Source organism: Bos javanicus, chromosome 24 (genome assembly GCF_032452875.1).
Source record: "Bos javanicus breed banteng chromosome 24, ARS-OSU_banteng_1.0, whole genome shotgun sequence".
NCBI lineage: Eukaryota > Metazoa > Chordata > Mammalia > Artiodactyla > Bovidae > Bos > Bos javanicus.
In genome coordinates this window covers 35,315,861-35,340,558 of record NC_083891.1, presented here as the reverse complement: position 1 = coordinate 35,340,558, position 24,698 = coordinate 35,315,861, and the positions used below count along the sequence as shown (strand labels likewise).

At 44.0% G+C, this 24,698-nt stretch overlaps 1 protein-coding gene across 1 annotated transcript in view; it reads left to right on the top strand.

Annotated features, from left to right (window-relative positions):
* COLEC12 (collectin subfamily member 12) overlaps positions 1-24,698 on the top strand; it is a 182,716-nt gene that overhangs the window by 125,118 nt on the left and 32,900 nt on the right. Inside the window, exon 3 of the mRNA XM_061399806.1 lies at positions 17,750-17,872. Coding sequence (XP_061255790.1) covers positions 17,750-17,872 — 123 coding nt within the window. The remainder of the gene's footprint in view (positions 1-17,749; positions 17,873-24,698) is intronic.

Sequence of the window (24,698 nt, the reverse complement as noted above, 5' to 3'; positions counted from 1 at the left end):
TGACTTTGTCACAATTGTAGGCCATATTTGCAACATGGTATAACCTGTGTGCAAGCATGTGAAAATGTACACATTTGATAAAGGGGTTTAAAGGGAACTTTTTGTTCCCTAAATATTAAGAATCTGTAAAATCTATATTTGACAAATATTGCTTATAGTGTTCCCAAGATAGAATAAATAGGATAAATTATGGATAAATTATAGGATAAATTATGGTCCCTCAGACGATGTCTTTTCAAGGTCCTCAAGGTGTACCATCACTCAAGGTCTGTTTTGCTTCCTTGCTCAGTGACTAAGTCTCCAGGAATTCACTCTCTGTATTAGATCATTTGTTCTCATATGCTCTTCATTGCCTTTGAAACACCTCCAATTCTAGCAAAGCTTTACATGAGCCAAGTGGTTCGAAACAGCAGCCTAGGCCTGAGGTATTTGGAAGACCACCCTCCCAATCCCCTTGGGTCCTTGGTAGAGCAGGGCCCACACACTAGACAAGGTCCAGGCTCAGAAGGGGAGCTAAGAGGGGGATTTAACAGGAAGGCCTAGCGACTTTGCATAGTATGGTGATAGAAATATGCATTCCTATTCACATGGCCGCGCACTGGCCTCTTCTGCAGTTGGAGGCAAGGCATGCGCCTGGTGTGTCTGTTGTCTGATGCTCCCCTGTGCCTGTGCCATGAAGCACACTGGGCAGAGATGATGGGGGTGAGGTGGAGGGGGGAATAGCGGGGCATTCCTGGGCACTAGAGTTCTACCATGGTGATCAGTTCCTCCCAGTTCAGGGAAGCCCTCAAGGGCTTCTTAGCTGGGACTTAAGGAAGTCAACAAAAGGATTGTTGAGAATGACTGATCCCATGCCCTGGAATGCAAAGCCTGCACAGTTGGTGGTACTTAATTATATACAATAAACTAGGAAGGACATACAGTGGGTTTTGATATCAGGTTCCAGTTGCTCCTCACTAAGGACCTGGTAGAAACCCTTCATCAGTGTGGCTAAGGAAATAGTCCCAGTCTTGTCTGACTCCAGCTGTATGTCCACACCGCCTCCCCGCACCTTTCCTCTCGCTGGGTGTCTTCTCCTCCTGTCTCAGCTGGAAGCATCTGCAGACCCCCTTACTGATCACTGTGGAGGGGGAAAGGTGACTGTCAGAAGCATGCAGAGAAATTTCACATTTTTCATCAAGATGGGAAGTTAGGAGGAAACCGATGAAAAGTGCCCTGGCTACGGATTCTGTTTTTGTGTCCATCCACCACCACCGCCAACAGGTTTTGTCCTCGTCACAGGGGAGACATGGTCTGGGCTCCTCTCTGACTTGAATGAACTATTCAGAGGTAAACTGAGGCATATGAAGAATGTTAAGAGTTTATTTGAACAAAAACCCATTCTACTCTGGGGGCACCAAACCAGAAGTGGTTGAGAGCATTCTGTCTGGCAGGAGTTGTGGCAGGACTTACAAGAAGAAGGTGCAGATGCAAAGACAGAAAGTTATTGATCTGCCCTAGCTTAAAAAGCCTGAAAAGTGAATGTGTTTAGTCACTAAGTCGTGTCTGACTCTTTGTGACCCTATGGACAGCAGCCCGCCAGGCTCCTCTGTTCATGGGATTCTCGAGGCAAGGATACTGGAGTGGGTTGCCATTCCCTTCTCCAGGGGATCTTCCCAACCCAAATCAAACCCAGGTTCCCCACACTGCAGGCAGATTCTTTACCACTGAGTCACCTGGGAAGGTGTGCAGGTATAATACCTTAATATGGAAGCAGGTTGGCCATTCGGTAAATAAGAATCCCTGCATTTTGACAGTGGATCTTAGTATTGGCACTCATTTCTCTGCCTGCCGTGCTGGTTTAATTTTGCCCTAGGTGTCATATAATAATTTACATGACTATTGTGTAGATACTCCTTTCATGTTCTAGTTTGCTTGTCCTTCACTCTCTAGAAAGCACTTTTTATCATCAGAAATAATCTGTATCACCTCTGTGCTCCAGTGAACAAATCATAGACACTTCACCTCAGGGTTTCCCAGCTTGTTGGGACAAGAATGACTTGATGGTAGGAACCTTACTTACAGTCTATTTTGTTAAAGCCTGTTGTTGATTACTTTCATTTCCCTGTGGCCACAGCTCTCCCTGTTCTGCTCTTCCTTTTTTTGTTGCTGTTCAGTCGCTAAGTCATGTCCGACTCTTTGCGACCCCATGGGCTGCAGCACGCCAGGCTTCCCTGTCCTTCACTATCTCCTGCAGCTTGTTCAAACTCTTGTCCATTGAGTTGGTGATGCCATCCAACCATCTCATCCTCTGTCACCCCCTTTTCCTCCTACCGTCAGTTTTTCCCAGCATCAGAATCTTTTCCAATAAGTCAGTTCTTCACATCAGGTGGCCAAAGTATTTGAGCTTCAGCTTCATCATCAATCCTTCCAGTGAATTTTCAGGGTCGATTTCCTTCAGGATTGACTGGTTTGATCTCCTTACCATCCAAGGGACTCTCAAGTCTTCTCCAGCACCGCAGTTTGAAAGCATCAGTTCTTTGGTGCTAAGCCTTCTTTATGGTCCGACACTCACATCTGTACATGATTACTGGAAAGACCATAGCTTTGACTATACTGCCTCAGACAACCTATTCTGTCTAAATAATCACAAGCCTTTCTCTTTTCTTAAAAAAAGATCTTGTCTCCATCCCCTACTCTGTGATTCTTTCCATCCTCCCCTGGGCCTATACAGCAGAAGCCATTAAAAGAAGGGGCCTTCTCAGAGCCCCAGGGTCCACTTGGAGCCCCTGACGTTTCCAACTCCATTTGGATAAACATTTCTCTTCAGTGCTTTGTGCCCCTGAGTGGGATGTGTGTCTGGGAAGTAAGCAGGAGGAGAAACAGACAGATCTTCCTGCCAAGCTCAAAGTTGGGAAGATTAACTCCTATGTAACAGTCCTATGGATAAAAATTAATAAAAATGCAATCATACAGTCATTTGGGTACACTGTCTACCCTAATAAATTAGTACATCTAATTTTATAAGCACTGTCATAACCATGGCTGTGAGTGGGATTTTTCCTTTTACTGTAGTATATGTTCCTCTTCCTTACTAGGTGTTGTTTATTAGGTGTTGTTTCCCCTAAGTGCTGTATAAAGGGACAGATTGTTTCAGGGCAACCAGTTGGTTGTATTTACAGGTGGCTGGTTGTCTTTACTAGTTCTGCAGCTGTAACACAACTGCTTTCCAGCAGGAAGGAGCGTCGCAAAGGAGCTGGAGCTATGCAGTCCAGACTTCATCTGACTCCACATTTAGCAATGGATGTTTTGTAAATCACTGAATCCTTCTTTTTCAGTCCCTCTCCAAGGCCACGCATAACGTGAAGTCAATGAAATAGTGCTCTCTTTGTGCTCGTGAGATGATACTGCTGGCCTGTCATCAGTAGGACCTGAGGTTCAAGTGGCTTTTCCAACAGTAAGGTTGGGAAGCTTGGCTCCCCCAAGAAGGAAGAGCAATGCTCAGGCCTTATTCTAGAAGGTGGCTGGGTGCATCCTTCGTCTGCCAGTAAAGCCTGTCCCTGCATCACATGGTGAAGTAGTAAAAGTAAAAGTCTATCAGTCATGTCCAACTCTTTGTGACCCCATGGACTGCAGCCCACCAGGTTCCTCTGTCCGTGGAATTCTCCAGACAAGAATACTGCCTTGGTAGCCATTCCCTTCTCCAGGGGATCTTCCTGACCCAGGGATTGAACCTGGGTCTGTTACATTACAGGCAGATTCTTTACCAACTGAGCCACCAGGGAAGCCCATATCACATTGTATAGTGGCCGCTAAAGACAACAGCATCTTCTTAACCAACAGGGACTGCTTTACAGTAAGAGATTTTATTTTATTTTATTTTTTTATCTCCTAAAGATAGAAACTTTTTAAAGTGTTGATTTTTAGAAACTGTTGGTTTTTTAAAATAGAATTTAAGCAAGATTTACAAATTGTTATTTGGTTGATACATTCCTTAAACCTCTTTTGATCAGGACACATCTTCTTATTTATTTATTTAATATAAATTTACTTATTTTAATTGGAGGCAAATTACTTTACAATATTGTATTGGTTTTGCTATACATTGACATGAATCCAGCACGGGTGTACATGTGCTCCCCATCCTGAACGCCCCTCCCACCTCCCTCCCCATCCCATCCCTCTGGGTCGTCCCAGTGCACCAGCCCTGAGGATCCTGTATCATGCATCGAACCTGGACTGGTGATTCATTTCACATATGATAATATACATGTTTCAATGCCATTCTCCCAAATCATCCCACCCTTGTCCTCTCTCACAGAGTCCAAAAGACTGTTGTATACATCTGTGTCTTTTGCTGTCTTGCATACAGGGTTATTGTTATCATCTTTCTAAATTCCATATATATGTATTAGTATACTGTATTGGTGTTTTTCTTTCTGGCTTACTTCACTCTGTATAATAGGCTCCAGTTTCATCCACCTCCTTAGAACTGATTGAAATGTATTCTTTTTAATGGCTGAGTAATACTCCATTGTGTATATGTACCACAGCTTTCTTATCCATTCATCTGCTGATGGACATCTAGGTTGCTTCCATGTCCTGGCTATTATAAACAGTGCTGTGATAAACATTGGGGTACACGTGTCTCTTTCAATTCTGGTTTCCTCAGGGTGTATGCCCAGAAATGGGTTTGCTGGGTCATATGGCAGTTCTATTTCCAGTTTTTTAAGGACTCTCCACACTGTTCTCCATAGTGGCTGTACTAGTTTGCATTCCCACCAACAGTGTAAGAGGGTTCCCTTTTCTCCACACCCTCGCCAGCATTTATTGCTTGTAGACTTTGGATCGCAGCCATTCTGACTGGCGTGAGATGGTACCTCATAGTGGTTTTGATTTGCATTTCTCTGATAATGAGTGATGTTGAGCATCTTTTCATGTGTTTGTTAGCCATCTGTATGTCTTCTTTGGAGAAATGTCTGTTTAGTTCTTTTGGCTCATTTTTTAATTGGGTCATTTATTTTTCTGCAATTGAGCTGCAGGAGTTGCTTGTATATTTTTGAGATTAATTCTTTGTCAGTTGCTTCATTTGCTATTATTTTCTCCCATTCTGAAGGCTGTCTTTTCACCTTGCTTATAGATTCCTTTGTTGTGCAGAAGCTTTTAATTAGGTCCCATTTGTTTATTTTTGCTTTTATTGTCAACATTCTGGGAGGTGGGTCATAGAGGATCCTGCTGTGATTTATGTCGGAGAGTGTTTTGCCTATGTTCTCCTCTAGGATTTTTATAGTTTCTGGTCTTACTTTAGATCTTTAATCCATTTTGAGTTTGTTTTTGTGTATGGTGTTAGAAAGTGCTCTAGTTTCATTCTTTTACAAGTGGTTGACCAGTTTTCCCAGCACCACTTGTTAAAGAGATTGTCTTTTCTCCATTGTATATTCTTGGCTCCTTTGTCAAAGATAAGGTATCCATAGGTACATGGATTTTAAAGAATAATTTAAAGAATAATAAGCAATGAACCCACACTGTATTCTAAACTATATACAGGTTTCTGGGAGTTTATGTAAACTGATAGGTGCTGCATAGTAGAAATAAAATATATGAATGACTCCCTGGTGGGTGATCCTGCTATTAATTCTAAATTCCACCTTCACTGGAGTACTGGGGAAAATCCTGAGCTGGGTGCAGATTGGACATTGTTGTCCCAAGAAACTTGTCCAAAGCCTCTTCTTCTTTCAGTCTGTTTAACCAATTTACAACCCTAATGAGGAGTGTTGGGCCATTTGGGCAATAAGATTCATTTCTTTGAGCATGAAATACAATTAAATGATTTTATCCTAAGCACTACATACTGTCGCTCAGTTATGTCCGACTCTTTACGACCCCATGGACTACAGCCCACCAGGCTCTTCTGTCCATGGAATTCTGCAGGCAAGAATACTGGAGTGGGTTGCCTTTTCCTCTTCCAGGGATCTTCCTGACCCAGGGATTGAACCCGTGTCTCCAGCATTGGCAGGCAGTTTCTTTACTACTGAACCATCTTTAAAATGTGAGGAGATATAAGCAGCTGGAGTAAGCTGGCTCCAGCTCAGCCCTGAGAAATGATGGGAAATCATGAATTTGATTTTCGCTTTGGAAATGCTTTTTAAAAAGCATCTCTACTGTCTGAAGAAAGTCACTGTGTGTGTTGCCTACTCAGTCACCCTGTCACGTCCCACTCTTTGCAACCCCATGGACTGTAGCCCCCCAGGCTCCTCTGTCCATGAGTGTATATGTGTGTATACATACACATACATGTACTTATCCATCTTTTCATCTAGTTGTTTCAGCTTTAAACAGATTTCTAAATTTAACACTCATTTATGAACTGTTTACAAAGGCATGGCAATGTTAATAAGCATGTACTTTCCCACTTACTTTACATTTACTTGTAATTGGTTGCATGCCTCCTGACTTTCTAGTGTAGTGATTCTCCACTTTTATTTTCCAGTTTCTTTCCTTTGACTTCTACACCCAGGGCTGAATGCGCCATACAAAGATTTCTTCCTTTGTATGTCCTTTGTCCATTTTTAATCACAAATGTGAATACCAAGCTGGTGAACAGATGCTCTTCACCAAATTTAGGGACCACACCCCCCTCACAACTCATCCTGTGATCTGTACAATAGATCCTTCTCATTTTCCTCATTACTTATTTTTTACCAGCTTTCCCCTGCCGCCCTGCATCTGGGTCATTTCAAATCGATCAACTTCTCTTCAAGCTTCTGAACCAAGATTGCCTTCCTCAAGGAACAGATAATTCCTTTAAAACTCCGACAGTAAAAATCTGTCTCTCTGTCTTGGCTCAGTTCAGTTCAGTTGCTCAGTCGTGCCTGACTCTTTGTGACCCCATGAATTGCAGCACGCCAGTCCTCCCTGTCCATCACCAACTCCTGGAGTTCACTCAGACTCATGTCCATCGAGTCGGTGATGCCATCCAGCCATCTCATCCTCTGTCGTCCCCTTCTCCTCCTGCCCCCAATCCCTCCCAGCATCAGGGTCTTTTCCAATGAGTCAACTCTTTGTCTTGGCTCACTTTTCCCTTAATTCAAGTGTCCTCAGCTCTTGTCTTCACTTGAAGAAAGTAGAAAACATATTCACACAGAAATGAAGAGTGTGTGTTGGGCTGATTGGTATTTTCACTGACACTAAGGTCCTTTTTTTTTTCTTTTCATCAAAGCAGTAGTTTTGTTGGTTTGGAAAAAAAAAATCAAGTAGGTCTGTGAGAGAAGCATGGATTGTCTTTTTTATTTTTTTCCAGCACCTGCTCTGAAGCATAATTTCCACATGCCCCAACACTGCTTCAGTGATAAACAACAAACACACTATCATTAACTGAGACTTGCCCGCTCAGCTGCCCCCAAATGACACTGTAAAAGCAAGCACGCTCAAGGCAAGTTTCGGGCTGTGAGTTTGCTTTCTCACCTCTGTTCTGTCGGGTTTAGTTCTGTGAGAGCTGAGGGATGCCAGACACAGCCTTGCAAACCAGAAGGGTCTATAGATCTGCATTTCTTTGGTTAGTAAATCCCACTGCACTGCCCTCCCCTCCAGTGGTGAAAAGAAAATGCTTACTCTGGAGCCCGGGCTTCCTGCTTGTTTGGTTGTAAGGTGTCCCGTGTGTCTGTATTTTGACCCTTAACTGAATGCCTCTCCCAGGACGACTACACCCTGGCCTCTGGGACACCGAGCTCGGCGTGTCCCTTGTCACACAGGAAGCTGGCCACAAAGTGGGGGAGAAGGTTGTGAAAGCCTCATACGTGGCGCTATTGCCAGTCATGTGACTGGGGCCGGCTGAGGGGTGACAGCACGTGTGTCCACGGTGGGCTCTACGCTCCAGGCTCATGTATGTGAACCTGCAGGGCGTATAGTGGGTAGAGGAGGCGTTTGGTTTGTTCAGAGAAAGGCAAAAGCAGCCCTCCAGAACAATTGCATTCCCTTGCCAGGGTGGTGGGCTTCCCTGGTGGTTCAGACCGCCAGAATTTGCCTGCAGGGTGAGAGACCCGGGCTCTATCCCAGGGTTGGGAAGATCCCCTGGAGGAGGACATGGCAATCCACTCCAGTATTCTTGCCTGGAAAATTTCATGGTCAGAGGAGCCTGGCGGGCTACAGTCCATGGAGTCACAAAGAGCCGGATACGACTCAGCAAACTAACACGCACACACACCGGGGTGGTAGCCAAGATGATGGCATTTGAATTATTTGAAAACCACACAAATGAACCTAATAGATTTATATCATGTGACTTTCAGAAGAACCGAGGGGGTTCAGGGCTTGGGGGAGGCTCATTAGGAGAGGATTCATCCAGGAGGAAACTTATGACGAAGGTTTTGTTTTTTAGAAGAAGGCATTTGGTAAGAGAAGAGTGTTGCAGGGAGATGGAGGGCCAATCTTGGGATGTGGAAAGGAAGCAGGCAGACCCTGAGGGCGCGCTGTGAGCACCCAGCCCAGGCAGCCCGTGCTCCTTCCAGCTTGGGCTCAGATCTTCCTCCCCGAAGCCTTCTCTGACCGCCTGCTTCCACTGCCATCCACCTGCTCGCCACACGGCCTCTGTCCATTTCTTGCTTTCCCTGGAGAAGGAAATGGCAGCCCACTCCAGTATTCTTGCCTGGGCAGTCCCATGGACAGAGGAGCCTGGTGGGCTACGGTCCATGGGGTCGCAAGAGAGTCAGACACGACTTAGAAACTAAACAACAAGAGCAGTTAAAATAGCTTCCCACTCTCGTGTAAGTTCTATGAGGAGAGAGATTGTCATCTGTTTTGTTCACCGTGATACCCAGTGCGTGGTACAGACTACATGCTACATCCTTGTTTCTTGAATAAATAGGATATGGTAACAAAGAAGTATGGTGGGCTGTGTTTTGGGATTTAAAGAACTTAGGTGGAGAATTCAGAGACCTGAGTCTTGAAGCCAGGGCCAGCCTGGGAGGGCGGTCAAGTTCACTGGGCTGCAGTTCCCTAGCTAGTAAGATGGACACTGGCTGAGTCGACCACTGCCCTCCTCCGGACTGTGAGCTTCTAAGGACCTGCATGGTCAGAGGATGGTAGCAGTGAGCACCCTGACTACTCCAGACCACCTGGAGCTGTTAGTGTGGCAGTGGATTTCCGAGCCACGGGGTCAAGCTGGTGTTTGTAAAAAGAGTTGGATTTGTCTAAAGTTCTCCAAGTAGGTTTTTTCAAAAAGGGGGGTTAAGAGGCTAGATGTTAGTTTTTTACTCATTGTATTTATTTTATTTCTTGGCTGCGCAGGGTCTTCGTGCTGTACAGGCTTTTCTCTAGCTGCAACGAGTGGTGGCCAGTCTTCATTGTGGTGCGCGGGCTTCAGCAGTTGCGGCTCCCAGGCTCCAGAGCACATGCTCAGTGGTTGTGGCACACGAGCCTAGTTGCTCCGCAGCATGTGGCACCTTCCTGGGCCAGGGATTGAACCTGTGTCTCCTGCATTGGCAGGAGATTCTTTACCACGGAGCCACCAGGGAAACCTGCTTGATACATTCACTTTTTATTACCACTTAATAAAGGCTTATTTCCCTTCCTTCCTTTCCACTAACTTATCTCACCCAACTCCTGCAGCCTGGAACCACCAGCAACTATTTGGGTCCATAGATGGGTTAGCCATTGACTTTTAAAGCTTCTATTTCAGTGAACTAGAACTTTAGAAGAAAACTCAACAGGGGCAACCAGCTTGTTTTGGTTTCAAGCTCAAGGCTCTGCATGCCTCATAGTTTACCTTGAAATTACTGAGTATAAATCTACCTTCTCAGGGACTTCCCTGGTGATCCAGTGGCTAAGACTCTGTGCTCCCAACGTAGGGGACCCAGGTTCAATCCCTGGTTGGGGAACTGGATTCCACATGCCACAGCTAAGAGTTGACTAAAACATCTGGCATGCTGTAACTAAAGATCCCATGTGCTGCAACTAAGGCTCAGCACATGCAAATAAATAAATAAAAATATCGTTTTAAGACTAAAATCATCTTCTCTTCCCAGGCCACTCCATTCCAGAAATTTCACCACCACTGGGGGACGATTCCTCCGAGGGGCCAACAGACCTTACCAGCCAAACCTCCAAGCCAGTCCTGATCCCTCCAAGAGATAATGAGGATTTATTTAGAGTGGAATAAACTTGCTGCTCAAGTATGTCACCATAGAATAGGAAGAGAAATTATAGCCTGTAGAAACCTCAGGCCTGTAATGGTTAACTTGCTGGAGACTAGGTTTTCCTGCTCGTTTCTGTTGTTGCTGTTCAGTGGCTCAGTCATATCCAACTCTTTGTGACCCCATGAACTGCAGCATGCCAGGCTTCTCTGTCCTTCACTATCTCCCAGAGTTTGCTCAGGCTTATGTCCATTGAGTCGGTGATGCCATCCAACCATCTCATTCCCTGTTTCTTCATTTCTGAGAAGGGCTCATCTCTCAGCATTTGAAAGGATGTTTCTATAGCCCTGGGTTTCAACAGAACACTCCACAAGTGTAACCTGTTTGCCTCCTCTGATTTCTCTCTTTAGGCATACTTCACTTGGCTTTGTTTTGCTTTCACCTCTGGAGGTCAGCAACCTGGGAGGAGCAACCTGTGATCATTTGGGTTTAGCTCCCAGCTCAGCCACTTACTGGCTTAGGTACTCAACCTCGCTGACCCCCACTTTCCTAAAAATCTATAAATTGGGATCAGAAGTCCTGCTTGGCAAGGTTATTAAAGGGTGTGGCTTCCCTGGTGGCTCAGTGGTAAAAGAATCTGCCTCCCAATGCAGGAACCGAGGGTTCGATCCAGGGATCAAAAGATCCCTTGGAGGAGGAAATGGCAACACACTCCAGTATTCTTGCCTGGAGAATCCCATGGACAGAGGAGCCTGGCGGGCTACAGTCCATGCAGGTCACAGAGTCGGACACGATTCAACAACAAAGTAGCTGGGCAGGGGTACGTGGCACACATCGGGTCCTCTAGACTGGCCACCATCCTTAGCAATTCCTCTTCACATTTGCTGCAAGAGCAAACTCTCATCCACTAAGCAAATATCTCGTGGCTTTCCTCCAAATACCTGTGCAGTCCAAGTGTCCAGCTCAATTATACGGCAGAATCTAATGGCCCAAGCTGGAGCTGAATTTTCATGCGTCCTTTTAATTAAAACATTGAATGCCTGATCACAGAAGGACATTGTTTGGTGATGTTGATAATGAAGTAGTCAGGGCTGCTGAAGTGTATCATTAGGAGGGTTGACAATAAACTCCATGCCCATAGAATGAAATGAATAGGAAGAGGGCCAGGAGGAAGCGGCCAGCGCGAGGGGCAGATGTAAGAGACGTGATGGATGAACTGCCCCCCGGGGCGAGGAATCCTCTCCTCAGAACTGAAGGCATTTGTTTACAGTTCATATAATAAAGGATTTCTTATTATAAAACTACAAGGAGAAAGTAATGGCATTCTTTTGAGACAGTATACATCCTGGCAGACATTGTATGTTCTGAGTGGCATCATTATCTGGCTTTTGGCCTTAACAATTCTTTTTTTAGCAGACAACGTATACATTATAAAATTTAAACAAATAATGCATGTATACTTTGTATACTTTTTGCATTAAAACCAAAACAGAACTGGCTGCCCTTTTTATACATATACGCGTGCTTAGTCACTTCAGTCACATCTAACTCTTTGCAACCCCATGAACCGTAGCCCACCAGGCTCCTCTGTCCACGGGATTTCCAACCAAGAATACTGGAGTGGTTAACCTCTTCCTTCTCCAGGGATCTTCCCAACTCAGGGTTTGAACCAGTGTCTCTTGTGCCTCCTGCATTGCAGGGGGATTCTTTACTGCTGAATCAATGGGGAAGCCCCATGCATATACATGAAAAAAATTAATGAAAGAAACTATACATTTAGTAAATGTGCAGAATATTAATATAAGCTCAGGAGGAATGCTAAAGATTTCAAATTCATAAAACTCATGTAAATTATTTTTCTGATTTGAATACATCTTTATGAATATAGAGATGTGGTAAGGCTTTATTTTGCACAGAAAGTGATTTTGTTTTTAATTCTTGTCCTCCTGTTATCATGATTCCCTGCATTGCTTAAGAAACTTGGCATAGTAAGGTGTCCATGTGTTTGCTCAGTCATGTCTACTCTTTGTGACCCCATGGACTGTAGCCCGCCAGACTCCTCTGTCCATGGAATTTTCCAGGCAAGAATATTGGAGGGGGTTGCCATTCCCTTCTCTAGGAGATCTTCCCTGCCCAGTATGGAATCCAGGTCTGCATTGCAGGAGGATTGTTTACCATCTGAGCAACCAGGGAAGCCCCTAGTAAGGTTTCCAGGGATTTGTATTTTGGAAACTAAATGCTCATTATTAATTAAAAAAAAAAAATGCTAGCTAAACCCATATCCCATCATTTAGTAAATAGTCTTTATAATAAGGAAAAACTAATTGTTCATGGGATAAAATGTTTTATGTATTTAACTGCTATTCTAGTGATATTGCGCAACATCCCAAGTAACTAGGATGTTAACTCTTACTGTTTTGTTGCTTTTCAGGGCATTTTAATCATAGGGATGAATTTGAAATCATCAGTTTTACTGTTAGGGCCAAATCATTCTCATGGGCTTATGGGAATATATGCCACCAGGAAGTAGATTAATAGCTATAAAAAAACCACATGAAAAGGTTACTATAAAACTCAGATTAAAAAAAAAAAACTCAGATCAAAACCTGTGGTTTTCTGAATTTGCCGTCTACCAGCTTTCTGGAGCTTCTCTGTGGTAACATGATCTTTATGGCAACACCACTGAGCTCTGGACCCTTATGGTAATTAAGACAGCTGGGAAGTGCCCTGCACTCGCCCACAGCACCAGCCTTCACATAGGGAGGAAGGCCGCTTGCTGATCAGTACGCATCCGTGTTAACAGAGAGCACTCCTTTGGTAATGGTCGAAAAATAAGATAATGAAAGAGACTCTTGTTTTCCAAAAAGATAAGAAAAACAGACTGGATTGGGGCTGGGACCACAGAACTTGGGAGGGCTCTTTGTGGAGAGCCACAGCAGAAAGGAATTCTCTTTGCTGGTCAATTTTTCTGGCCTTCTGCACCATCATTCCCGCAGCGTTTCAATGTATTCTCTCCAACCGGCTAAGTACCCCCTGATCGGCGGCCCCATCAAACCCCATCTTCTCCCTTTAAACAAATGTGTTGTTGGAAATAAGGGTGAATCAGGGAACTTGGAGTTTGTGGGCTGGGGACCAAGTTGTCAGCCTATTCTGAACTTCCACGGAATAGTCAAGGAGTTAGCCAGAGGGATTCTGACTTCCTTTGGCTTCCCCAGTGTTTTTTGTATAATACAGCCCTGGACACTGGAAGATGCATTCAGAACAGGAGCCTAGAATCTAGTTCAGTGGGACTAGAGCAAGGCGGGTAGCCTGAGGGAGGGCATGGATCCTGCAGACACGTTCTGTCCGTGGGCTGCTGAATTGCAGATGTGCTATTTGGGCCAGGCTCTGTAATAAACTGGCTCTCTCGGTGGTGAGGGGCACAGAAGTTTCACTTCCTGAGCTAGAATCTCTTCTCTGCAGCCTTGCCTCGATCCATTCCCTGCCCTTCCTACCCGCCCCTTGCAGTGGGAATCAAGTCTCCCATCTCTGGAAAGTAATGCTAAGAAAACAAACACTACAAAGGCTGGTAACAGGGGGATATCTCTCTTGAATGTTTTCTGTGACCATCTAGGTCCAAGGAGGAGGGGGTCCCCCAGCTCCGTGAGCCAGCAGGGTTTCTTTGTAGTAGGCATCCGTATGTTTGGCCAGATGTCCTCCCAGCGGAGGGCAGAAAGGGAAAGATAAAACAGAATTTTTATGAAAAATAAGTCTCGGGAGGGAGAGAAAACAAGACAGAGAAAGTGTGTCAAATGGGACGGGAGGTGCCATCTGATGTTGATTAAATGCTGATAGAGTCAGCAAGGAGAAATGCATGTCACAAGGAAGTGACCCTGCTCTTCGGCATGTGGGCCAGTGACACTGTCTGGGAGCAGAGCTGTCAGACCAAGGTGTCCAGGAAGAAACCCAGCTCCGGCTGGCATGGCAGTCAGGGGAGGGAAGGACTCCCGCACCAGGAATCAGGATGCATTCTTTCTGATTCTGCTGTATCTGGCCTCACTCTCCCCATCAGTAACAGGACGATGCTTGACCAGGTGACCTCTAGGCAACCCTCTAGCCCCAGATTCTGTTATCTGCTGTCATCTCCCCTCTGACCAAATCTTCTGAGGCTCTTCTAATGGAATGTAAGAAATAGCCCTGGAGAGATGTGAAAAGTTCACCCCCCGCCAGGGTCCTAAAACCCAAAAGGAATGAAACCTCACATCAGCCATGAAAGTGTCATTAGCCTTTCCACAGCAGCCTGGGGTCTACTCTCCTGTGTTTTACAGTTGCCACCAAAGCATGTTAACTGCTTTCTGAACATGAGATGCAGCAGGTCTGTGGGTCTGCCTGTGCTTTTGTTGTTGTTCAGTCGCCAAGTCATGTCTGATTCTTCACAGCCCCATGGACTGCAGTACGACGGGCTTCCCTGTCCCTCACCATCTCCCAGAGTTTGCGAAAGTTCATGTCCATTGAATCGGTGTTGCCATCCAACCATCTCATCCTCTGCTACCCCCTTCTCCTTCTGCCTTCAATCTTTCCCAACATCAGGGTCTTTTCCAATAAGTTAGCTCTCTGCATCAGGTAGCTAAAGTATTAGAGCATCAACTTCAGCATCAGTCCTTCTGATGAATATTCAAGGTTGATTTCCTTCTACCTGTTCTCCCCTCCCAATTCCAAAAATATCTTCACTCTGCATGCGTGCTGTCACTTCAGTTGTGTCCAACTCTTTGGGACCCTATGGACTGTAGCCTGCCATGCTCCGCTGTCCCTGGGATTCTCCAAGCAAGAATAATGGAGTGGGTTGCCATGCCCTTCTCTAGGGGAGCTTCTTGACCTAGGGATTGAACCCATGTCTCTTACATCTCCTGCATTGGTAGGCACGTTCTTTACCACGAGTGCCACCTGGGAAGCCTGGGTATAAGAGGACTTTGTTTCATTTTAAACTCTCAAGATTACAGAGAGTTTAAGAGCGGATGAACGTGTTTGTGTGTGTGTTCATTCTTTAGTTAAGAATGAACCGTTGAAAGTTTTCTTGTTTTATTTTTTTCTTTCTGGCACCTTCATGAGGTCAGCAGTGTTTTGTTACAGGGTGAGGCTGGATTCCAGTGGGAATGGAAGAGGAATCTTCCACTGAGATGAGAAGATCTCACACTAGGACTGGGGCCGTGGAAATGGATAGGAAAGCTTGACCAGAGAGGCAGTGGCACCGTGACGTAGGGGAGATATCATGCCATTTGGAGTCAGGCAGACCCTGGTTTAAATCCTAGCTATGATGTTTATAGGATGTCATTTTCAGCTCTTGCTCCCTGCTTGAAAGGTGATTATGTGAAGTCCCTAGATCAGAGTCTGGCACCAAGTAGGCAGTAAAGTGAAAGTATTAGTTGCTCAGTTGTGTCTAACTCTTCACAATCCCATGAACTGTAGCCCATCAGTCTCCTCTGTCCATGGGATTCTCCAGGCAAGAATACTGGAACAGGTTGCCAGTAAGTGAACATCAATAAACTGTAGATGAGATGATCATGACAAAAATATCTATAGGAAGATTAAAAATATCTGATGGTTGATTGAATTAGAGAATAATTATAAGAGGAGACTTCAAGATGTCTGAGTTTGAGTACCTGAAGGATTGGGATGGTGGTAGTATTTAGGGATGGAAATAAGTAAGTTGGGTGGAAGTTGGAGACCTGGCTTGGCAGGACTGGTACCGATGTCAGTTTTGGACACAGGAGGTGGCCCTGAAACATCCAGGTGGCGATGGAAGAAGGAGAATGGAAAGGAAAGGAGAAAAAGAAGCGAGAAAAACACGATACTAAGAAGCTGGTTAGCTCTAGGTCTGTTTGATCAATGCGTCTCATTTTACAGATTCACCTTCAAGGGACTGGTTAACCAAAGGTTGATCCAGCACAACCATCTCCTAAAACAAACCTTAGTGCCTCAAAATGTGTTCCTCCAGTGAAGCATCTCCTAGACCTAGTTAGAAATGCAGTCTTGGCTCCTACCTCAGACCTACTGAATCAGATCTGCATTTCCACGTGATTTGTGAGCACTTCTTGAGAAGCATTGTTCTAACGCACGATGGCCAGACCTGCAGCATCACAGCCCCTGGGAACTTGGTGGAAATTCAGATTCTCAGGCATCTTCTCAGACTTCCTGAATTAGAAAGGCTGTATTTTAACGAGCCCTTCAGGTGAATCCAGTGGGATGGGATAGTGGTAGTATTGAGGGATGGAAATAAGAAAGTTGAAGAATCTAAGCCATGAATCACTTCTCTGAGCCATGGAAGAGCGAGCTTGAGCCCCCCACCCCTTGGGTGTATAACCCAGAACACTGGAGGAATTGGTTAAACCCTGGAAGTTAAATTTGAGGCATTGTTCTATGCTGTTTCTCTCATCATTTTGCATTAAACACAGCTGAAGGACTCTTTTCACTGAAGAAGGGCACTAGGCGTAAAATTACAAACCAAAGGGGAGGAACTTCGGCTGTGGCTTAATCTTCACAATTTATCCATCAAAAGTTATTGAGCACAATTCTAGGAGATCAGTCCTTTATGTGCTATTGCTCCTGGGGGACGCTATTAGTGAGATCCACATAGGAAAACCAGTCAGGGCGAGGAGGACCTTCCCGACATGCCTTACAATGTGATTTTCACATTAAAGTGTCCAGAGCCTTTGTCTTCTGTGTTTCTAATAAAACTATGGCAAGTTCCCTTTTTATGGGTTAGTTTCTGGAGTCCCTTGCAGAAGTGATGGTGGTTTACCACTTAGACTAGAGTGTTTTTCAAACAGTTCAACTGTGAGCAATAAAAATTTACCTCTTCCCATCAGAAATGTCTGGTTTTTCTGGTTGTTCCCTAGTTGTTATTCATATCACTGTGATAAATAAGGGTCGGTGTCTGTTTCCTGCATATATGTAATGTACAAAAGTGGCTATATATTGAGCATTTTAATCCTAAAATTACCTATATTTTCTGCTATAGTAAGTTATAGTACATTATTAAGTTATGTACTATATTATAGCCAGTGGCATGCTGGTAAACCAATTTGGGATGTGTGAAGGCATTATGAATAGTATTTGCAAATTTCCATGGTGTAAATAGTCCCTCCAGGGTTGATTTCAAGCTGCCAACAATTTAACAACCAGCTCCCCAAATTCCTACCAATTTGACAAGTGACTCTTGAAAACAGTAGGAATTAACTCAAGCACACCGCTGAAACAAATGTCAAGGGAAAAGTCCCTTTTATTTATTTATTTTTTGGTTAGTTGTGTTTGAATTACTGTTGGTGCAACAGTGGCCGAAACAGGTAGATTTGGGTGTTTTAAGTCTTTTGTCATATAGAGATCTTATCATAATGGAATGTGATTTGGAAACTGTTCTATGAAACAAAGTTCTGTGCTATTTTCAAGGCATTAAATATGTTTATAATAACATAATGGCAATATTTAAGTTGTGTTAAATGTGTTGCTCAAGCGGTGAGTATGTTTGATTTTAAAATACCACTCAACCTATAGAAAGGCATATGTGAAAACTATATTCTTATAGTATTTAAACCAAAATGCAAAATTTTACTTCTGAAATGGTGTTTTTGGTTACTGTTGTTAAGATTTGCCTTTTCTTACAGGTATTCAAGAAGGAACACAATGTACCAAATGTAAAAATAATTGGGCACTGAAGCTTTCTATCATACTGTTATACATTTTGTGTGCCTTGCTTACCATCACAGTAGCCATTTTGGGATACAAAGGTAAGTACTGTTTTCTTTTTCCTTCTAAAAAGCAAGTTTCCTTTCCTTCATTTACACCTGAAAACACAAGTACATTTGCAGGCATGAAGGAGTTCATTAATACAATTCAGATGCAAAACTTAAACCTCTGAAGCTCCAACTTTACGTCTTGAGCTTCTTATAGCTGTGGAATCTGAAAGGATAGAAGGAGCAATTCCTCTTGAGTCATTTCAACCATAATCATGGTCCTTTTATGAGTTGTAATTTTTTTCCCTCTTTGTTGCTTTTTCCTACTTATTTCCAGATACTCCCTCTTCCTCTGCCTTTTTTCATCTTACCTTTAAGAGGCTCCACAAAAACCCTGGAGTCAGCACACAGGAAAAGTCTATTGACAGAGGATAAGACCTCCAGAGACACGACTTACGTCACCCGAGGACTGGCCTTATAATTCCCTTTTTTCCTCTTCAGCGCATTTACTGTGGTCACTGTTGTTTATCTAGCTCCAGAAAAACACTGCCCTGTAGAAATGAAACACAGAGATGGCAGCACCATGTCAGCTGTGCTTTACGGCTTATCAGACATTCTTTGAACATGTCTGGTTTAAGATTGGTGCAGGATTTTTGCCTGAATCCCCCAGACTTGCAGATAAAGTGGGTTGGTTCTCCCCACCACCCACGGGCATTCCAGACACCACAGGTGAATGTGTCCTGATTCAGAGTCACGAACTATGTAAACCCTCTTATAGAAAACAGCCATGGAAGCCTTACAGAGACACGTGAAACAGACGTGTCGTCTGGTTTCAGTGAGAGAGGCAGACATGGGGTCTGCTCATCTTTACCCTGACAGGTTAAGAGTGGAGAATTCCACACATTCCCATCTCTGTTCCCTGCCCCATCGATTTGACCTGGGGACAGAAAGATGCAAAGTGAATTCCCTCCAACTTGTAACTCCTCTCACTATCCTCCCAGGATTTAGTGGTTTCCTGAGACAACAGTGTACTGGAATAAGAATGGTCCCTGTCCAGTTCTTGAGTCCACCATTTGAAGAGCAATTGCTACTGTTTATTAAGTGCTCGTTGACATGCCAGGAATTACGCTAAGTCCTTGTGTGGCTGTGTAACCTGGGTATGAATTGTAACCTCTCAGTGTTACTGACTTTTTACCTGTAAAATGACAGTCATGGTGTCATTCTTCAAGGTGCTTGGGATGAGCAAAGATGATATAACTGAGCCACCTGTTCTGGGGTTGGGCCCAGTAGAGCGGCTAAATCTCTCTCTTCCTTGTTGTTTAGTTGCTAAGTCGTGTTGAACTCTTTGCAACCCCGTGGACTACAGCACGCCAGGCTCCCCTGTCCTTCACTATCTCCCAGAGTTTGCTCAAACTTACATCCGTTGAGTTGATAATGCCATCTAATCATCTCGTCCTTTGTTGTCCCCTTCTGCTTTCGCCTTCAGTCTTTCCCAGCATCAGGGTCTTTTCCAATGAGTTGGCTCTTAGCATCAGGTGGCCAAAGTATTGGAGCTTCAGCTTCAGCATTAGTCCTTCCAATGAATATTCATGGTTGATTTCCTTTAGGATTGACTGGTTTGATCTCCTTGCAGTCCAAAGAACTCTCTCTTCCTTGCTTCTTCATAACTGTTTTTACAGTTCTAGCCATGAGAATGGCAAAACATATTAAAAATAATATAGTCAAGGCTTATGGAGTCCACTTCTAAACCTATTTCCATGGAAAATTGTGTGTGTTCCCATAGCGTGTTGACTGATGAACTTGGGCAGTGGAAATATGGAAAATTACCAGGCCTTTTTATCCAGTTGCAATGAGTTAATCTCACCCAGGATTAACAGAGCAAGTGTTAAGAAAGGCTATTAAATCATAGCGAAGGCAGGAGAGGGGGAGGAGGGGGAGGAAACCCAATGGGGAAAAGGACGGTGTTTTATGTCTTAGGCAACTCAGCCTGGCTACCTTCCTTTACTAGGTTATTGAGGTCATTACTCACTTCTCCACAACTTTCCCTAGTGAACTCAAATAAAGAAGAGGCTTGAAATCAAACCGTCATTTAACTGGTATCTTTAAGGCTGGGCTCTATGTGATGTCACGAAAGTAAACAGAGATGAGAAAGGTTTGAAGAAATACCTCTATGTGGTATTTTGTCATTTTTACCTCTGGGGAAAAAAATTAAAAGTCTAGAATCTTTAATTATACAGATAGATCCGAAGGAGGGGGCTTTGTTTGTTTGTTTTTAAAGTACAGATATTTCCTCTGTTTTTATGAGAGTGGAAAGGCCACGGCTCTGGCCTGTTTGTGTGGGTCCCTTTGCCTGGAACACATTTTCCCTGTTCTCCACCTTTTTCTCATGACTTTCTCTTCCTTCTTTCCCATCGTGTCTCCCTCAGACACGTGTCCCGCAAGCAGTCCCTGAGAGCTGAGTTGGGTGCCCACCTGCTTGTCCCCATGGCATCATTTTTCACCCTAGTCCCTGTTGCACTATATCACTATGGCCAATGGGTCTGTCCCACCACCCAAACTGTAAGCTCCAAGAAGACAAGAGGCTATCTTTTATTTATTAAATCTCCTACTAGCACGTGGCTCATACTACATAATTGGGACCCAATAAAGTTTACTGAGTGAATTAACGAGAAGATGGATGGATGGTTGAATTGTAAATTATGACTGACTTCTATAAAGGCAATCAATCACTACCCGGTGACCTCTAAGGCAATTGCTGCGACTCAGGGCCCTACCTGCAAGCTTAAAATCCCAAAGATCGCTTGGCCTACTCTGGGTGTATCTTACCAGGATAAAGGAGGATGAGATTGAGGGGGTGAGACAAGTCAGAGGCAAGACCATGTTCTTATTCCTCTTTCTGTACTCCAAGGCCTCCATCCCTCAGGCGTCTACTGACAAAAAGAAGATAATACAACATGCAGTTTTTGTCTTTAAACACATACTTGATGAACTCAAATACTGATATTTTCCAGATGTGTTTTCTCTTTACTTTGAACAGTGATTCCTCTTTCTTATTGATAAGATTCTGGTGACCCAACATGGTAAGAGGCAGAAAGATAAGTTCTTCCTTCACACACATCCCTTTGAAGTCTGGAGAAACTCACTCCACTTTAAAAAAAAAAGAAAGAAAGAAACAAAAAAAAAATATTCAGTGAAGGAAGAGGTTTTTCTGAAGGAGAAGTTGGAAGGAAATAAAACAGAAACTCCATTATTTATCAGAGTTTGCAAAAGCATCTCCATAGCTTTTTCTTTAAAACTGTTCTTTGTGTGTATGTGTGTTAGTGTTAGTCACTTGGTCATGTCTGACTCTTTGCCACCCTATGGACTGTGTGTGGCCCAGAAGGCACCTCTGTGTATGGAATTCTCCAGGCAAGAATACTGGAGTGGGTTGCCATTCCCTTCTCCAGGGGATCTCCCCAACCCAGGGATCCAACCTGGATCTCCTACATTGCAGGTGGACTCTCTACCATCTGAGCCACCAGGGATGCCCCAACTGTTCTTTAGTTCTCTTTTTATGTCACTTATGCAGATACAAGTTAGGATATAACTTAAGTTCCTTCCAGAGAATTTGCTGAACAAGTCAGAGAATTGCTGAGTCACCCAGACAGGTTCAGCACGCTAGTGGTGACTGTGCGGCATGTCAGCCACCTTACAAAAAGCCCATTCTTGGACGGTTACAGCTTGGTGCACCCTCTGTCCTGGACTATTTATCGTCCAGGCAGAAGCCACCTTCTAAGTTATGGGCTGTTTTTTCTCTGGAACATTCCCTGAACAGGAAAAATCTTATTTTGTGGTCCTGCCCAGCTGGATGCTACCTTAAGGGATTTCAGCTAAAGAAGACAGACAGACATCTGAATCTTCCTCAGTAAGAACCTCCTCTAATACAACATTCCTAGTCACAGATGTCTGTCTTGCTGCTCAGTTCTGCAGGGTAGCATTACAGCTGGGTAAGCAAGCTTGCAAATGAGCATCAGAACACACTGTGTGGATGTTGTTAGAATCAAGGATAACACCTTCCCACCAGACAGTATTTTTGTAATGAAACCTGAAATAGTGTTCAAGGTAGAAATGTCTTTATTACATCCCAGGGGAGTGTACCTGGTATTACTGGGAAGTTCCAGATACCAATGAAGGGTTGTGTTTCCTACAGTCAAACTGGTAGACATCATCGTGAGCACCAGGCAGGACTCTATTCTTCTTTCCTGTCCCGGAGGCCCGGTCATGAGCTATATATCTCTGGACCTTCCACATCCATGTTTGCCCCAAACATGACAAGTACTTGGTAGACCTCTAAGAATGATGAATATAAAAGAAAGATAAAGAAGACATAGTCCTGAGACTTCTCTGGTCATCCAGTGGTTAAGAATCTGCCTTCCAACACAAGGGGCTCAGGTTCAATCCCTGGTCAGGGAGCTAAGATCACACGTGCTGTGGAGCAAATGAGCCCACGCAACTCAACTAGGGAGAAGCCTGTGTGCTATAACAAAGAGCCCACGTGCCATAACTAAGACCCAACCCAGCCATAAAAAATAAATATTAAAAATAAAAAGACCAGCAGACCATGAGTTGGTCCTCTTAACAAGAAAAAAGACACAATTCTTATCCTCAAGGGATTTTTCTTGGAAGAAACCATATTTAGGAAAAAGGAATACTCAATGAGAGGCAAAGTGGAATTACAGAGTAAGCATGGATGTTGGAGTTAGATCTCCTGGCCTGGAATCCCACTTAGTCCCTTATAAGCTGTGTGACTCTAAGGAAGTTACTGGACATCTCTGGGCCTCGATTTTTTTCATGTGTGAAATAGCAGTCATAAGGATTAACCGCAATGATGATGTGATACATCTTGGAAAGAGTGAGGCAATCTGTAGAGACTGATTTTATTGCCATTCAGATACAGGGTCTGTTGGTGTGGAATCGGATCATCAGGGAAGGCTTAGCACAATGGGCCAGTGAGATTCAGAGTAGACCTTAAAGAATGGGTGGAAGCAAGACAAGGGAGGAAAAGGTTAGTGGCCCAGATCAAGGGCTTTTATAGGACTTCCCTAGTGGTCAAGAATCTGCCTGCCAGTGCAGGGGACACAGGCTCAATCCCTGGTCCGGGAAGATCCCACATGCAGTGGAGCAGCTATGCCCGTGCGCCACAACCACTGAGCCTGTGATCTAGAGCCCATGCTCCACACGAGAGAAGCCACCACAGCGAGAAGCCCACCTGCCGCACCTGGAGAAAGCCCACAAGCAGCAACCAAGACCCAGTGCAGCCAAAAGTAAAGAAATTAAAAAAAATTTAAAAACACTGGAGGGGACACATATATATTTATGGCTGATTCATGTTGATATATGGTAGAAACCAACACAATATTATAAAGCAATTATCCTTCAATTTAAAATACTTTAAAAAAACCAAGCACTTTGATAGAAAAGGTGTTATTGTTGGATTATCCTAGAGAATTGAGCTTTGAGGGTACTTGAAGAGGGGCAATGTTTCATATATATGACACTTAAAGTAATATTTGAAGATAAAAGTCTGTCAAGAAACACTTTCCAATAAAGGGGACCATGTTAAAAAACAGACTGCTTGGACCCTTCTGTGTTCCCTGTTTGTCTTCCTCATGTGAGGACAATCTACACACCGAGGTCTCCCTCCGAAGACGGGGAGTTTCTAGGGTCAGAGAGGATGTCTGCCACTATTTTCCTGACTGAGAATTTGTGCTAATGAGTTAAGAGTAAAAACTGGTGAAACTGCTGTGTATTTTTACAGCAAGTGTTACTTCTGGTCTCCATCAGTCTAGCATTTTTAAGCAGTCGCAAGCTGCCAGCTTTGCAACCCTGAAGTTTGCAGCTTTATATCCAACTCCTATTTTTAAACACAGATACACCGCCCTGGTGCCTACAGCCAGTTCATTAGCCCTTGTGGGCGGGGCAAAGAGTTTTCTAGCACCAAAGAGAAACCTAACAGATTTTTTAAGTGGATGTATTTATTCCTTTTACTCTATACAAACCTGAATGATCTGTCTATGACAGTTCTGGGTTTTTAAAAAGTAAAATGGAAAACAAATTAGAGAGGGTTGAAAATGACTGCCTGTCAACATATTCAGAGGTTTCTCTGGCTTCCAGGAAAAAGGGGCAGGACTTAAGGTCCCTGTGTGTGGTTTGAGGACAGACTGAGGCTTGTGTTTTGATTTGAGAATCAAAACTGAACCTAAGCTTGTAAACATTCCATGTTTTATTTTTCTAAAGGCTAGCTTTGCTAAAATGCAGATGAAACATTTTGTTCTTTGGAGTTTCTAGGAATAAGCATGCCTATCAGACAACCCTCAGATTATTTTAACTGTATCTCTGGGTCTATATAATAATTTTTTGAAAAAAAAAAAAGATAATTATTCAACTAAATGCCATGCTCATTGCCAATGCCAAGGCCTCCCTGGGTTGGTTTGTATGTTTGTTTGCATAACCTCTAGCTCAGTTGATTCTTTTTCCACAGGCCTCGGCAACCAGCAGGCATGTTTATTTAAATAAACAACGTAATGAATAAATCTGTGATGAATACCTACTACGCGCCACACACTGAGCTAAGAGCTAGGGATAAAACCAGCACCAATTTTCCTGCCCTAAGGGGTATTGGGGACTTCCCAGGTGGCGCTAGTGGTAAAGATCCCGCCTGCCAATGCAGGAGACGTAAGAGACTCGGATTCAATGCCTGGGTTGAGAAGATCCCCAGGAGGAGGGCATGGCAACCCATTCCAGTATTCTTGCCTGGAGAATCCCATGCACAGAGGAGCCTGGTGGACTACAGTCCATAGGTTGCAGAGTCAGACACAACTGAAGTGACATAGCACACACG